At 48.3% G+C, this 13398-nt stretch overlaps 1 protein-coding gene across 1 annotated transcript in view; it reads left to right on the top strand.

Annotated features, from left to right (window-relative positions):
* cfap53 (cilia and flagella associated protein 53) overlaps window positions 1-13398 on the top strand; it is a 138609-nt gene that overhangs the window by 32503 nt on the left and 92708 nt on the right. The window contains exons 4-5 of the mRNA XM_070867496.1: window positions 6635-6938; window positions 11376-11594. Of these exons, the coding sequence (XP_070723597.1) occupies window positions 6635-6938; window positions 11376-11594 (523 nt within the window). The remainder of the gene's footprint in view (window positions 1-6634; window positions 6939-11375; window positions 11595-13398) is intronic.

Below are 13398 nucleotides of genomic sequence, written 5' to 3'. Positions count from 1 at the left end.
CAAAGGAACGAGGTAATGCAGATACTGCTATAGAGGAGGAGTGTGATATTCTGGATGAAATAAATATCGTGAGAGAGAAAGTATTAAGGGGTTTAGCAGCTTTGAAAGTAGATAAGTCCCCAGGTCCGGATGAAATGCATCCCAGGTTGTTGAGCAAAGTAAAAGAGCAAATAGCAGAGGCCTTGACCATCATTTTCCAGTCCTCTTTGGATATGGGCATGGTGTCGGAGGATTGGAGGACTGCTAATGTAGTCCCCTTGTTTAAGAAGGGAAAAAGGGATAGGCCGAGTAATTACAGGCCTGTCGGCCTAACGTCAGTTGTGAGAAAATTATTGGAAAAAATCCTGAAAGACAGGATAAATCTGCATTTGGATAGGCAAGGATTAATTAGGGACAGTCAGCACGGATTTGTTAAGGGAAGATCGTGTTTGACTAACCTGATTGAATATTTTGAGGAGTTGACCAAGAGGGTTGATGAGAGTAGTGCATACAATGTAGTATATATGGACCTTAGCAAGGCTTTTGATAAGGTCCCGCATGTTAGACTGGTCACGAAGGTTAAAGCCCATGGGATCCAGGGCAAAGTGGCAAGTTGGATCCAAAATTGGCTTGGAGGGTAGGAAGCAAAGGGTAATGATTGGATGTTTTTGTGACTGGAAGGATGTTTCCAGTGGGGTTCCGCAGGGCTCAGTACTGGGTCCCTTGCTTTTTGTGGTATATATCAACGATTTAGATTTGAATATAGGGAGTATGATTAAGAAGTTTGCAGATGACACTAAAATTTGCTGTGTAGTTGATAATGAAGGCTGCAGGAGGATATCAATCTACTGGTCAGGTGGGCAGAACAGTGGCAAATGGAATTTAATTCAGAGAAGTGTGAGGTGATTCACTTTGGGAGGGTTAATAAGGAAAGGGTATACACATTAAGTGGTCGGCCACTTACTAGTGTAGATGAACAAAGGAACCTTGGAGTGCTTGTGCACAAATCCCTGAAAGTAGCAGGCTAGGTTGATAATGTGGTTAAGAAGGCATACGGAATGCTTGCCTTCATTGGCTGAGGCATATAATATTGGCTGAGGCAGGGAGGTTATGCTTAAATTGTATAATACTTTGGTTAGGCCACAGCTGGAGTACTGCGTGCAGTTCTGGTCGCCATTTTATAGGAAGAACGTGATTGCACTAGAGAGGGTGCAGAGGAGATTTACTGGGTTGCTGCCTGGAATGGAGAATCTTAGTTATGAGGACAGATTGGAAAGGTTGGTTTTGTTCTCATTGGAACAGAGGAGATTGAGAGGAGACCTCATCGAGGTGTACAAAGTATTGAGGGGCCTGGACATAGTGGATAGTAAGGGTCTATTTCCATTGGTGGAAGGGTCTATTATGAGGGGGCATAGTTTTAAGGTTGGTGGAAGGTTTTGAGGGGGGGGCTTCTTTACGCAGAGGGCTGTGGGGATCTGGAACTTGCTGCCTGGAAGCGTGGTGGATGCAGAAACCCTCACCACTTTTGGTTGGATGGGCACTTAAAGTGCAGTAACCTGCAGGGTTATGGACCTAGAGCTGGTAATTGGGATTAGTCTAGATGACCTTTTATTGGTCGGCGCAGATATAATGGTAAGTACTGCAGGGAATAGAATATGGCCAGGGTGATCTCCTGGACTAGTTTCAATCGCCTGGGTGGGTGGGAGAGGAATTTTCCCAGATTTTTTTCTCCCTAAATTGGCCTGGGTTTTTATCTGGTTTTTGCCTCTCCCAGGAGATCACTTGGCTCCGGTTGGGGTGGAGCGTAGATGTTTTTAGTATAAGGGGTGTTGCAGTGGTGTGGGGCGGATTGGTTGGGCTGGGTGCTCTTTGCCTTTCCGTCATTGTTCATGGGTTTGTATGTAACCTTTAGGGCTGCTGACGAAGAGCCGTGTGACTCTTTGTCGGCCGGCGCGGACACGATGGGTCGAAATGGCCTCCTTCTGCGCTGTAAATTTCTATGTTTCTATAATTAGTCCAGGCCTCTGGATTAGTAGTGTGGGATTTCTTTACCCTCTTATTTAGAATACAAAATTTCAAGGATCAAGCAAGACACTGTAGTTATTTTCTAATATTAAAGAATTTAATTTGACATACAAACAACAGTTTTTACCAGCAAGAAAGTAGTAGCTTCTCATGCAATCTTTTTCTAGCGAGTACAACTCGAGACAAATAATTGATCAAGTTCTTTGTTCTTGGGAGAATAAGAAGGTTCCTCTCCCATGCCGTCTTGTCCTGTCTTTGTATGTAGTTTTCCAGAAAACCCTTGTAGAATGGGCTGTTGTATATATTTTTCTCTTCAAATTCTGCTATTTGACATCATACCAAATATCAGTTGTTTTGGAACTCCAACAGTAACTAATCTCTTATCAGATCCATAGGCCTTGCTTCCTTGTCTCTGCAACTATTAACATTGTTTCCTCTTACCAAGGTCAGTCTTGCTGATGCATCATATCTACTGACTCAGCAAAACAACATCCAACAATATTGGAGTAAACACATCCATGATACTTTGCAGGACTTGTCAATGGCCTATTTTCCCAGCATTCTGATTTTGCTCAAGTTGACAATACCAAGTAATTGAGGGTTTCAAGTCCATTCTTTTAGTCTTCTTTAAAAACATGTTTTAAAAATTCCATATTGAAATGTCCAAAATTTTTCATTGGTCCAGTAACATAACTACTGCACTACCATACATGTAATGTATGCAACTGTGAATATGCTCACAGGTTTGTAAAGCTGTTGACCTTTTTCCTGGAGCATAACCCATCTCCTCTATCTGGGAGCCTGCCTTAGCCCTGATGAGGAAGCCTGGCCGGCGATCTGGCAAGAGCTGGAGGCCAAGGTCGCTGCTCGCCAAGGGCGCTGGACAGGACTTGGCGAGCAGCCAAGGGTCGAGCGCTAGTCATAAATCAGCTGGTGGCCGCTATGCTGTGGTCCCGGCTGGTCACTTTGACCGCCGCCCCCCCTCCCCCCGCGTTTGTCGCCAAGATACAGTAGAACTTGGTCGACTTCTTCTGGAACAACAGGAAGCACTGGGTCTCTGCTGCGGTTCTGAGTCTCCTGCTGACGGAGGGCAGTCAGGTGTTGGTGTGCTTCGGCAGCCAGCTAGCGACTTTCCGTCTTCAGACCCTGCAGAGATACCTTTACGTCGAGCCCCCTCCTAGGTGCCGTGCGTTGGCGACGTATTTCTTCCGCCAGCACTACAGCCTCAATTATGGCACGCAGCTCCTGTTTGTGAGCCTGGGGGCGTCGGGACCGCCGTCCAGGGGCTGCCTGTCTTACCAGGAACTCATCAGGGTCTGGAACAAAGTCACAACCAAGTGCAGCTCTCCACCGTCTGGAGTGGCGGCTGTCCTGCAGGAGCCGCTGCTCAGGAATCCGTACCTCCACGACCGAGGTTTTAGGTGGCAGGCGGACGAGAGGGCTGTGGCTGGCGAGGTGACCAGGGTCAGGGACCTGCTTGATGGCGGAGGAGCGGGCTGCATGGCGCCAGAGGTGCTGGCACGGTGCCTAAATTTGGCCGACGTCCGCCGCGCGGCCGATGCCATCGAGTCGCTAAAAACAGCTCTGGGCCCTGACTCCGTTAGGTGTGTCGAGGAGACTCAAGCACATGGGGAGATCCCGTCCGAACTGACCCCCCGTCCGGACGGAATTCCTCATCGGCGCCAAACCCCGAAACCTCCCTCGGGAGCCGGCGCCTCACAACTTGGGGAAATCCCCTCCGTGCCTTTCAGTTCTGCCCGGAGGGGTTTCCTGTACGGGCTGCTCCTGCACACTCTCAACCTTGCCATCCTCGTCTGCCATCCGGACATGCCATGGCATACCATCTTGCTGTCCGGAGGAGGCGGGGGTCCCCGATGGAGTGCACTCTACGCGGGAGTCCTCCCACTATTTATCGAGGACTTGGCCTGGAGGATGGTGCACGGAGCAGTCCCGTGCAACAAACTTTTAAGTCGGTTCACGGGCTCCCAGGCCGCCTGCAATTTCTGCGGTCTGGAAGAGTCCGTGTTCCATGTTTTTATGGAGTGTGCGAGGTTGCAGCCCCTGTTCCATTATTTAAGGGGGCTGCTCCTCAATTTCTGGTTGCACTTCAGTCCCACACTCCTGATCTTTGGGCACCCTGTGCGGAGGGGAGGGGAGCGGGTACGTCTGTAGGCCTCCTCGTAGAACTGCTCCTGGGCATGGCCAAGGGTGCCATCAGCCGATCCAGGCAGCAGGCGGTCGAGGGGGTCGTTCAGCCTGACTGCCTGCCTCTCTTCCGTGCTTACATCGGAGCCAGGGTGTCCTTGGAGATGGAGCACGCGGTGTCCACCGGTACGCTCGCAGCCTTCCGCAAGAGGTGGGTGCCGGAGGGACTGGAGTGCATCATCACCCCCGGCAACCAAATTTCAATTTGATTTTATATGTTTCAAAGTTTAATTAGTTTTATTGCCGGTTTTAGTGTCCCCCTCCCCTTTTCGGGGCACTTGCATAATGTATGATTTTAGTGCCTCCAAAAAAACAAAAAAAAAACACAAAACACAAAAAAAAAAAGTGCCTTGATAAGAGTTGGAGTGTCCCCCAGATCAGGGGGCACTTGATTTAAGTGTTCAATTTTGTTTTCTACAAAAGAGTTGTAAAGCTGTTGACCTTTTGCCTGGAGCATGACCCATCTCCTTTATCTGGGAGTCTACCTTAGCCCTGATGAGGAAGCCTGGCCGGCGATCTGGCAAGAGCTGGAGGCTAAGGTCGCTGCTCGCCAAGGGTGCTGGACAGGACTGCTCCGAGTGCTGTCCTACAATGGTCAAGCGCTAGTCATAAATCAGCTGGTGGCCGCTATGCTGTGATACCGGCTGGTCACTTTGACCGCCGTCCCCCCTCCCCCCGCGTTTGTCGCCAAGATACAGAAGAACCTGGTCGACTTCCTCTGGAACAACAGAAAGTACTGGGTCTCTGCTGCGGTTCTGAGTCTCCTGCTTCGGGAGGGCAGTCAGGTGCTGGTGTGCGTCAACACCCAGGCTGCGACTTTCCGTCTTCACATCCTGCAGCGATACCTGTACGTCGAGCCCCCTCCTAGATGGTGTGCGCTGGCGACGTATTTTTTCCATCAGCAGTACTGCCTCAATTATGAAACGCAGTTCCTGTTTGTGAGCCTGGGAGGCGTCAGGACCGCCACGTGGGGGCTACCTGTCTTTTACCAGGAACTCATCAGGGTCCGGAACAGTCGCCACCAAGTGCAGCTCTCCCCCATTTGGAGTTGCGGCTGTCCTTCGGGAGCCGCTGCTCAGGAATCCATACCTCCACGATCACTGTTTTAGGTGGCAAGCGGACAAGAGGGCTGTGGCTGGTGAGGTGACCAGGGTCAGGGACCTGCTCGATGGCGGAGGAGCTGGCTGGATGGCACCAGAGGTGCTGCCATGGCGCCTAAACTGGGCCGATGTCCGGCACGCGGCCAATGCCATTGAGTCACTAAAAACAAAGCACATAGGTAGATCCCGTCCGAACTGACCCCCATCCGGACGGAAATCCTCATCGGCGCCAAGCCCCGAAACCTCCCTCGGGAACCGCGCCTCACAACTTGAGCCTCCTCGGGGAAATCCCCTCCCTGCCTTGCAGTTCTGCGCGGAGGGGATTTCTGTACAGGTTGCTCTTGCACACACTCCATGCTGCCATCCTCGTCTGCCTTCCGGACACGCCATGATGCACCATCTTGCCGTCCGGAGGAGGCGGGGGTCCCCAATACATGGGAGTCGTTCTTCTATTTATTGTGGACTTGGCCTGGAGGGTAAGTTGCACGTAGCAGTCCCGTGCAATAAGTTTTTAAGTCGGTTCACGGGCTCCCAGGCCGCCTGCAATTTCTGCGGTCTGGAAGAGTCCGTTTTTATTGAATGTGCGAGGTTTCAGCCCCTCTTCCAATATTTGAAGGGGCTACTCCTCAAATTCTGGTTGCACTTTAGTCCCACACTCCTGATCTTTGGGCACCCTGTGCGGAGGGGAGCGGGCAGGTCGGAAGGCCTCCTCGTACGACTGCTCCTAGGCATGGCCAAGGGGGCCAGGCAGCGGGCGGTCGAGGGGGCCATTCAGTCCGACTGCCTGCCTCTCTTTTGCGGTTATGTTCATACCACGTTGTCCCTGGAGATGGAGCACGTGGTGTTCATGGTATGCTCGTGGAGGGCACCGGAGGGATTGGAGTGCATCATCACCCTGGCAACTAAATTTTAATTGATTTAAATTTTCTTTAAAGTTTAAATTGCTAATTTGTTGATTCTAGTGCCCTTGCATTTGAATTTACGTTCTACCAAAAATAGTTGTAGAGCTGTAGCATTGAGTGGCTTAGCCAGTCACGTGATGTTCAGAAGACTCAATAAAACCCAGTCGGTTGGATCTAGGTCATCCACAATGAGATATGCAATTACAAGCCTAATGGATGAACTGGTAATGTGTAGTGTGATTGTTAAACCTTTGTTAATATACCAACTAGTTCTTGATAGCAATGTGTTGCTATGAATTCTTAAGCAAAGAACCCATGAAGCAAATACATTACATTACCCAAATCATTTATATCAGAGTTTAGATTGCATTAGTATAGCATTCCAGCCACTCCATCTATGACCAATTTCTGTATATATTTTAGGGAGCAGTGTGTGGAGCTGCAGCCAAAGCTATCTCGTCAGCGAGAGATGGAGTTGGTGAAGGACAGGAACGCACAAATAGAGTTCAATAAGAAGCTGCAGAATCAGCAGAAGGAAGAGGAGCAGATCTTTGGTGAGTTGTGGGAGAAGGACCGGCTTGCCAAAGAGGAGAGGGTAGAAAAAGAAATGAGAGAGCAAAATAAGAAACAGCAAGAAAACCTGGCTGGTCAACAGGAGCAAATGGCAGAAGTCAACGCTAAACGCATGGATCATAAGCGGCTGAAACAAGAGGAGGCACAACTGATGGTAAGAAAAGAATATAAAATGATTGGGCTGAGTTGCATGGTACTTTTCCTTTTTTGTTGGTCCTGTTCTCAGCTTAACAACCTGAGCTGCCACCTACTGTTCTTCAATGTACTTTTTTTGTTCCCCTTGTCACTTTTCTTCTCCTCCACTCCTGTCCTAAAGGTGGTGGCCTAGAAATTCGGTTTGGGCAAGTGGGAATTCTTTGTACCTGAATAATGAGGCCCACCATATTGGAGGCCTTCATGTACAAATTTCTAAGCCAGCGACTCCTTGCTGGATACGAATCCATTGTTGTTGGGTGAACTTTATTACCTCACCTTGGTAGCCATTATTCACGTGTGAGCCTTGATGGTGAGTTTTGGCAAGCTATTTGACTATGGGAGATATCACCTGGTCCGCATGTATGCATTTTCAGCATGGTAGCAATCAGAGGTGGGAACCCTGACCAATTTTCACCTCCCTAACCCAAATGTGGTGAAGATAAACCTACCGTCACCTGACTACGGTCAGCTAATTCAGTGCAGATCAGGAATTGAACCTGGGATTTTCCGGATCTGTATGGCATTGCTACTCACTGGTAAACTTACTGACCCTTTGGCGGAGCATCCTTTTTATTTTTCGATACCCTGTGTCCCAGATGGACGATTTTATTTATATTTACCCTTTTTTATTTTTGGAATGTTTTTCCTTCTATCCTTTTGAAAAAAGTAACACGACTCAGTCTTTTAAGTATAGGAAGAAGATTGACACAAACCAACTCCTTTATAGATGCTATAATTACATAGAATCGCATAGAATTTCCAGCACAGAAACAGACCATTCAGCCCAACAGGTCTATGCTGGTGTTTATACTCCACACGAGCCTCCTCGCACCTTGATTTTTGGTCAATTCATTGGGAAGATCACACAACTGTTGTGAGAAAGTGGTGCACTTCAGTGCTGAGAAGAGACTGCTCGTAAGAAGTTTTAAACATCTTCCAACTACACGGCAAAAAGTTTAGACTGGCAAAACTCTGACTCCCAGAGAAGCCTGAATGTGAATGCCACTTGAAACTGGGATTTTAAATGCTGATTTCCTTACACTGTAGTTCAAAGTCTAGATTTTCCAATATTGCTGCAGTTTAAATCGGAATAGTTAATGACAAACTTTAGACAGAGTCAAATGGAAGTGCATTATTTGCAGCCACTTGTCTGAGTGTGGCTCATTTGCATAGCTTCAGGTGCAGATTTGGTTGTTGCATTGAGCACATTTGGTGAGAGTGGAACTATGGCCTAGAAATCCGATAAAGACCGAAAACGGGCGGTGCCACCGCGGGGCGAGTTTTGCTCGCGCCCGTATAAAGATCGCAGTCAGCGCTGTTATTTTGGTGTTGCCTGCTGATTTGAATGATTGGAGCACAGAGCCTAACGAAGAATGCACTGCCGCAGTGCTCAGCAGGAGGCCCAATGTAGCATGGCTGTAGCAGCCCTGGAGCGAGGCTGGGCTGCCTTTTCTTAAAGCAAGGCAGTCATTTTAGAAAGTAGTCTTGAACCCTTAAAGGGAACTGCCTTCTTAAAAAAAAATATATAAAAATCATTTAAAAATAGGTGGTCTCTAGCCCTTAAAGCTAAACTGCCTTCTGCACGTAAAAATGGTAAAAGTACTTCAGCACTAACACAAACGGCTCAACAGGCCAGGGAAGGGCCACGCATGCAGCATTCCAGCTTTGGGCAGGGGGTTAAAAATGGAAGAGACGTCCTCTACCCACAGAGGGGCAGGAGGCCTTCCAGAAAGAAGTATGTGGGACCAGATTGTCGAGGCTGCCACTGCCAGCACTGTAGCCCCCAGGACATGGCTCCTGTGCCCAAAGAAGATTCATGACCTCAGACCAGTGGTCAAGGTCAGTGAATGCAACTTCAAAAGCTGTCTCTTACCAACTGCATCACGAGCCTCACACACTGCTCAATGCATAACCATGCCTCCCACCCCGCCATCACTCACCTACCAACAACGTCTACCAAACACGAGGCACCACCTCGCATTCCCAGCTTCACCTCACTCCCTTGGAGGAGACGGTGCTAGCCATTCTTGGCAGGGGGCATGGCTGAGCCTTTTGCCAGCAGCAGGGCTGAAAGAATACAAGATGCTGGTATCCTCATACGTTATCCTCCTTCTCACATCCCACTTCCCCCTTGCCCCACAATATCTTCTGATGTACAAACTGCACATGGTGCATCCCTTGCTTTCCCGCCCTCCCCTCACCACAACTCCACCCTTGTGTCTTCCTCATTTCAGACACCCAAGAAATCCAGCCTGCCCAGTCAGTGGTTGACCAACAAGAGGGAGAAGAGAGTGAAGAAGAAACACCATCACTCGATTTCACACTCCCAGCCACCAGCTCCTTGAGGTCGCCCTGTAAGGCCATCTGCAGTCTTCCCCACTGCAAGTCAGAAGCTTTCCAACAGCCATGCTGCAGTGCTGTGTCACATCACTAGGATATGCAAAGGCACATGCAAGACAGCCACTAAGGGAATGCACAAAGGTGGTTAGTTGATTTATTGATGTCATACTGAAAGCATTTATGGCTAAAGTTGGATTGGAAAGTTTCCTTTGTGGTGATTTTTATTTGTGTGCAAGATGACGCTGTGATGGTCAGTAACAGTGGGAAGGTAAGGTGTGGGACAAATGTTGAAAGGGGAATTGGGGTTGTGGTTACTGGTACCGCAGGTGAATGATTCCATCCTGGATATCCCAGCCAAAAAGGGGTTGTCTGAGTTGCATCCTTCCTTCCGCTTTTCCTCTTCTGCTTCCTTTTCCCTCCGTGAGCAGCTTAACCCCTTTACTGCCTCTACTTCATCTCTATCCAACTTCCTGTTTGATGGCTGCCAAAGTTGAGATCGTGCTGCATGAGGTGGTTGTGTGGAAGCCTGCCTTCTGTGCCACTGCACAATACCATCCCCACAGGTTAACACTGCAGTATGTTTGCAAGAAGATGGAGCCAATTTTTTATTTATTCGTTCTGGGATGTGGGCATCACTGGCAAGGCCAGCATTTATTGCCCATCCCTAAGCCATTGAGAAGGTGGTGGTGAGCTGCCACCTTGAACTGCTACAGTCCTTGTGGTGAAGGTACTCCCACAGTGCTGTTAGGAAGTTCCAGGATTTTGACGCAGCGACGAAGGAACAACGATATTTTTCCAAGTCAGGATGGTGTGTAACTTGGAGGGGAACTTGGAGGTGGTGGTGCCTGCTGCCCTTGTCCTTCTTGGTGGTAGAGGTCGCGGGCTTGGGAGGTTCTGCCAAAGAACTCGTGGCGTGTTGCTGCAGGGCATCTTGTAAAGACTAAGGTCACACTTTACTTTGAGCTCACAGTATCCAGCCAGACTCTTTATTCATATACAAGTCCTTTTCAAAGCTTTCCACATACTTACCAACCCTGAATGTCCATTTCACATGGTCGTACTTTATATATGATATCCTGCATGTCAGAATAGTGGAAAATGACATGTAGGATGTCCCTGTCCCCAAATTAATACATAAATTAAGCGCACCATATGTTTGAGGTGGGCACTTTGAGCTTCTCTGGTCCCTGCCACCAGAAATATGCTGAGGTACAAAATGGGTAGAGTTTCAACAGAAGAGTCTCCTGGCCATCTTTGTTCCCAGCTGCCTGATTTACACCAGTTGAACATGTGGCTCTAATTTGGGCTCACCAATCTAGTGGTGGACCAAACAGACAACTTTCATAGAATGCAAAATTCAGTTTATTTTACTTGTTTCTTCAAGATGTAATTGTGGAAAAAAGGTTTATTCTAGGAGAATAAACAAGCTTACAAAATAAAGGGTCATTTCTAAAATAATGGACCTGAAAATGTGTGGGTTGCAGTTTTGGCATTAATGCCTGCATTGTGCCTGCTGGTGCCCTCCAGCTGGTGTTCACAGGGTTAATGTTCAAGTTCCCCACCCCAAAGACCTATTAATTTCCCCACTCCCCTTCCACAATCCTAAACATTTTTTAAAGCATCTTTAAGGGTCTACTATGTTTCCCTAGCCTATGGGGCCCACTTCGCCTCTTCTCGTGATTGATACACCTCAGTAGGCCTTCTGGCCTCCAAACTTGTGTTGAACTTTTATGTCGGCCAGGGAAGCAGGAAACCCCAGCGTAGGAAATCCCTGCATCGGTCCTGGTCCTGGCCCCGACCCTGGCCCCGGCCCCTCTGACATGGCTGTCCTTATAATGGGACAGCAGAGGCTCCACCCCTTTACAAAGCTGACTGGGACTTCCAAAAAAAGCTGGGACCTGCTGTATCCATTGAAGTTACAGTGGAATTCTGCTAGACCAGCTGAGGGAATTTGGCATAAGTCTTTAATTTTTTCCTAAGGTTCTCAAGAATATCCAGAAGCAAAGAACATCTTAGAGCTCACTAATCTAAAATTGATGCTGTATACTTGTTACAGAAAGAAAAGCAACGCCTTTTAAAGTTGGAAGATGAGCAACTTGCGAGGGAGAAGGCTCAAAAACAGAAGAAATTCCGTGATACTTTGAACTATTCAATGGCGCTGAAGGCAAAACGAATAGCGAAAGAGCAGGAGGAGGAGCAGGCACTTGATTCAAAGATAAGGGACCAAACATTGAAGGAAAGTGCTGATGATGCCCAGGAGCAGATGCAGAGAAAGGTAACAGAGCTGATTGTAACCCGTTATATATAGAAAGAGAACTTTTGCATGTTTATACCATGTTTATCATGTCCTCGGGACACTCAAAGTGCTTCACAATCAATTAATTATGTATTTGTAAGTGCAGTCACTTTTTATTGTAAGCAACTGCAGCAACCAATTTATGCACAGTAAGGTCCCGCAGAAAGCAGTGGGGGATGAATACCCACTTCATTTGTTTTTTTTATAGTATTGGCTGAGGAAGCAGTGTTGGCCAGGACACAATGAGAACTTACTGTTTTTCTTTGAAAAGTGTTGTTATGTATGTGAACCTAATCTATGTGTAAGACTTGCCACTAGGGGGCACACCTGTGGGAGACCTATGGGTCACCTGTGTACCCTGGAGCAAGCAGGTATAAAAGGCAGTCCACCAAGCTGCTGCTCACTTTGGAATTATATTGAAGAGACCAAGGTCACAACGGTTTGAGCTTACAACACAGTCTCGTGGAGTTATTCTGAACTTAACAACTGGCAACGAGTTACAGATCACGAACTTTCATGCGGAAATGGCTGCCGTTGGTATTCTTGAGAGATTTGTTGAGGGTGATGATTGGGAAGCCTTCGTTGAGCGTCTCGACCAGTACTTCATGGCAAACGAGCTGGACACGGCTGAGACGGAGACCAAGCTCAGGGCGATTCTCCTCACCGTATGTGGGTCGTCGGTATATGGCCTCCTCAAAAATCTACTGGTCTCAGACAACCCAACAGACAAGACTTACACAGAGCTGTGTGCACTGGCTTAGGAACACCTCCAGCTGAAGGAGAGCATCTTAATGACCAGGTATCACTTTTACATGCACCATCGCTCTGAGAGCCAGAACGTAACGAGTTTTGTCGCCGACCTAAGATGCCTTGCGGGACAGTGCGAATTTGCAGGATCGTTGGGGGAAATGTTGCGGGACTTTCCGTGCTCAGAATTGGCCATGAGGCCATCCTCCACAAACTGTTGTCTGCCGAAGCCTTGCTCAGATAGCCCAGGCTTCATATCCACGAGCGACAACACGAAACGGATATCTTCACAGAATCGAAGCTCATTGGCAAGTACTGTGCATAAAATAATGCCTTCAGCAGGCAGAACTGTACATAGTAGGGCCCACACGACCGCAGAGGCCAGGCTGAGGGTGACTCAGAGGCCACTGTGGAGTGCTAATGCAAATCCATTAACACCATGCTGACGCTGCGGGGACAGTCATAGAGCCCATCAATGTCGATTCAAGCACCGTGTGCAAGGGCTGTGGAACAATGGGGCATCTCCAGCGAATGTACAAGTGACCTCGGACTCCCCAAGTGGCAGAGTCAGTCGAGGACGACCGATCCAGCGCGGATCACACTGAACGAGCAGGAGAGGCAGCTCAATCCAAGCATGAGGAGGAAGTGAATGGGGTACACACCTTCACCACCAAAAGCCCTCCGATAATGTTAAAAATTAAACTTAACAGCATTCCAGTCTCCATGGAATTGGACATGGGGGTGAGTCAATCGATTATGAGCCACAAGGCCTTTGAGAAACTGTGGAGTAACCAGGCACAGAAACCAAACCTGAGCCCGATTCACACTGCGCACTTACGCCAAAGAACTCATACCTGTTATTGGCAGTGCGGCAGTGAAAGTATCGTATGACAGAATGGTACATGATTTATCACTATGGATTGTACCAGGCGATGAATTGGCTTGGAAAAATCCGGTGGAACTGGGACGACATCAAAGCACTGTCTTCAGTGGATGATGCCCTGTGCGGCCAGGTGCTAAACAAATTCCCGGCGTT

The sequence above is a fragment of the Pristiophorus japonicus genome, chromosome 2 (genome assembly GCF_044704955.1).
Source record: "Pristiophorus japonicus isolate sPriJap1 chromosome 2, sPriJap1.hap1, whole genome shotgun sequence".
Taxonomy (NCBI): domain Eukaryota; kingdom Metazoa; phylum Chordata; class Chondrichthyes; family Pristiophoridae; genus Pristiophorus; species Pristiophorus japonicus.
This window is presented reverse-complemented; position numbering and strand designations above follow the sequence as displayed.